At 39.2% G+C, this 3,342-nt stretch overlaps 1 protein-coding gene across 1 annotated transcript; it reads left to right on the top strand.

The window, feature by feature from the left end:
* The first annotated feature begins 1,198 nt into the window (after window positions 1-1,198).
* On the top strand, window positions 1,199-2,977 carry LOC126597182 (ubiquinol oxidase, mitochondrial-like). Its single transcript, XM_050263952.1, has 4 exons — window positions 1,199-1,622; window positions 1,706-1,834; window positions 2,182-2,670; window positions 2,750-2,977. The coding sequence occupies exons 1-4, from the start codon at window positions 1,278-1,280 to the stop codon at window positions 2,807-2,809; spliced, it is 1,023 nt and encodes a 340-aa protein (XP_050119909.1). The 5' UTR covers window positions 1,199-1,277; the 3' UTR covers window positions 2,810-2,977.
* The last annotated feature ends 365 nt before the right edge of the window (window positions 2,978-3,342 follow it).

Here is a 3,342-nt window from a genome sequence, read left to right as displayed (position 1 = left end):
CGTGTTCAGTTCTAAAAATAATGATAGCAACTTTTATAAACCCGCAACAATCTCAAACTAACTCTATAAATACCGTATATGAAAATTATATTAATTTATTTTGATTCTATAAATATTTCAATATGCATTTCATCACAATTCTTTTTTCAAGAAACATCAATATATTATTGAAACTCATAGTAGTTACATCATATCTTGGACGAGAAGGTCTTGAATGAAATTAGGAAGATCCTCGAAACAAACTAATTCATTGCCAATGAAAGTAGCAAACTAATTTTGATATGGTATTTTGAAGTGGACGTACTTCTCTTTATAGCCCTAATTACAGTGCTAATAAGTTAATAATAATAATAATAATGGACTAATAATTGGGAATGAAGGTTCTAGTTTTGTAGATTAGGGAGAAGGTGGTGGGGCGGTGCTGCCAGTTTGGTACATGTCAAATTTGATTACGCAATATTTGATCGATGATTCTGATTTAAATTCCATTATTCTCACATTTACATGCAGACATAGACAGAACCAAACAAATATACAATGGGAGTATGGCCCCGACAAACTTTTCATGCAGTTCAAAGCATAGTGGGAAAATTCAACTTTCTAATGGAATTGGATTGACGGAACGGGGTTTTCGTTAGGGGTGTTAGTTGGTAAAAAAAAATTTAGTTTTACACATGGGCTTATTTCCTACTTATGAGGCTTTAGTTTTGTCCTTATTATATTATCTTTTGTCATTTTCATTAAATTTCAAGCTTTTTACATTAAATAAAGTTTTTGAATGATTTTTTGTTAAAACAAACTTGACCCAAGTAATTTTCATCTTAGCTTCCTAAAAAAATAAAAACTTATAAAAGTGTGTACTAAGTAAAATACGCGTATGGATAGCTCCTCCCTTGCAACAATTTGCAGACACAGAAAATTCAAAACAAATGCAAACTTTGATTTAGTCAAAGAGAACGTGCATACAAACGCAGTATTCCTCCTCATAGCCGTCACGGTAGTCAGTTGCTTCCTGGAAACGGACTCATCTGGACACGTGTCACCAACCCAAACTCGTCCTTGAGGCGCAAGAATTTTAATCGGTCCAGGCACCAAATACAACCACCCAAAGATTCCAGGTCCAAGTCAAGATCGTCAACTGCCAGAAATTTTACTTTGAATTTTAAACCTGGAACCTAGCAGACCAAATCATGATATAAAATGCCCAGGAACCCAAACGCTTTCCACAAACAAATCGAAAAACAAAACCCAAATTTGAATTGTGAAAGAGGAAGAAGATGAACCGGGTCGTGTTGAGGTCGGTGGTCGGAGGTCTCGTCAATGGCCGGAGCTGCAATCGCTACATTTCTACGGCGGTCACGGTGGCGAGGCCGTTGGAGAGCTCGGAGTTTCTGAGTCGCCAGAACGGCGGGGTTTTGGGAGCGGTTCAGTGGAGGAGTAGGATGCTGATGAGCACGTCGTCGTCGTCAGGGCAAGCGACGTCGTTGGCGGAGAAGGAGCAGAAGGAGGAGAAAGAGAGCACAAACGGCAACAATAGCGTTGACGTTTCGAGCTACTGGGGGATTCAGGGGCCCAAGATTAGGAGAGAGGACGGGACTGAGTGGCCGTGGAATTGCTTCAAGGTCAGGGCTAATGCTAATCCGAATTATTAAATTAATTAGTCTGTATTGTTAATATAATTAATCTTTAATTTTGATTAATGTAGCCGTGGGAGACTTATGAGGCGGACTTGTCGATTGATCTGAGCAAGCATCATGTGCCGAAGACATTTCTGGACAGAGTTGCGTTTAGGACGGTCAAGTCTCTTCGAGTTCTATCGGATCTTTACTTCCAGGTCATTGACTTTTACCTCTAATTTTATTCTTCTTTTCATTAGTTGGGTGAAAATTTGACAATGACATGGTTGGAGTTAGTCTCTCTGGAATGCTTTTGTAGGAAGCACTTTTGCTTACGCGCTTATGTTAGAAGTACAACCGTTTTTATTTTATTTTATTTTTTATAAAGAATCAAGTGCTTGCTGTAAAAGTAGTTCAAACTCTTTATTGTAGACGCTTGTCAAAAGTGTTGATAGCGCAATGTCAAATGAACCCTCGAATCATATTTTGATCACACTAGTTAAACAATTTGATGCGTAATATTCCGCTTCCAGTTTGATCTAAAGTAGTTCAATACATGTTGCAGCAACGGCACGGATGCCATGCAATGATGCTGGAAACCGTGGCAGCAGTCCCCGGTATGGTAGGAGGAATGTTGCTGCATTTGAAGTCTCTCCGCAAGTTTGAGCACAGCGGCGGTTGGATCAAAGCTTTACTTGAAGAGGCAGAGAACGAGAGGATGCACCTGATGACGGTGGTGGAACTTGTGAAGCCCGCCTGGCACGAGAGGCTTCTGGTTCTTGCCGTGCAGGGTGTCTTCTTCAATGCCTTCTTCGGGCTTTATCTGGCTTCCCCCAAACTGGCTCATAGGGTTGTCGGTTATCTGGAGGAGGAGGCTGTGTTCTCCTATACAGAGTACTTGAAGGATATCGAAAATGGCAAAATTGAAAATGTAAAGGCTCCTGAAATTGCAATCGATTACTGGAGGCTGCCTAAAGGCGCGACACTCCACGATGTTATAACTGTGATTCGCGCTGATGAAGCTCACCATCGCGATGTCAACCATTTTGCATCTGTGAGTAGCAAATTAAACCACATTTCCATTTCAATCCGCTTTATTCGTTTCCGAAATCTGACTGCTTTTCTGTTGGCAGGATATTCATTTTCAGGGAAAACAATTGAGAGACGCACCAGCTCCCCTTGGATATCACTAAGGTAGCTTTGTATGTGAAGAATTAATTAAAGAGTTGCTTGTATTTCCTCATGTAATCTCTCTTGTATGTGGACAGTTGATACATGTACACCAAGTTCCAACACCGATTGTTTTCGAGTGTAAAAATTTCGTTTCGATTGAATTTAAATTGCCTACGTTGTAATCTAAATTATTGTTTCTTGCCAACAATAGTTGAATAAACAAAATCCGCCAAATACAGTTTGACGGATTTTGGCAGTTTAGTAATGAGAAGGAAAAAAGATAAGTTTTGAAAGCAATTTGATGTTTATTTAAGAAAAGTTCAACTTTGACCCATCAACCGTACATAATGCCCAGTTCTTGCCTTCGGAGAATTTTTCAAAATCATGTCCATTGGCTGGGTGGATTAAAAAAAAAAAAAAATCAATTATTGAAAAGGTCGGTTTAAAGAAAAAGTAAACTAGACAGAGATTTTTTATTTTATTTTTTAAAGAGAACTAGTGACAATCACGGTTATTCACTTTTTTCGCACCTGGGGAGGCTATGAGAGCAGCT

Source organism: Malus sylvestris, chromosome 13, assembly GCF_916048215.2.
Source record: "Malus sylvestris chromosome 13, drMalSylv7.2, whole genome shotgun sequence".
Lineage (NCBI taxonomy): Eukaryota > Viridiplantae > Streptophyta > Magnoliopsida > Rosales > Rosaceae > Malus > Malus sylvestris.
Note: the sequence above shows the minus strand (reverse complement) of the source record. Positions and strands in the feature narration are given on the sequence as shown.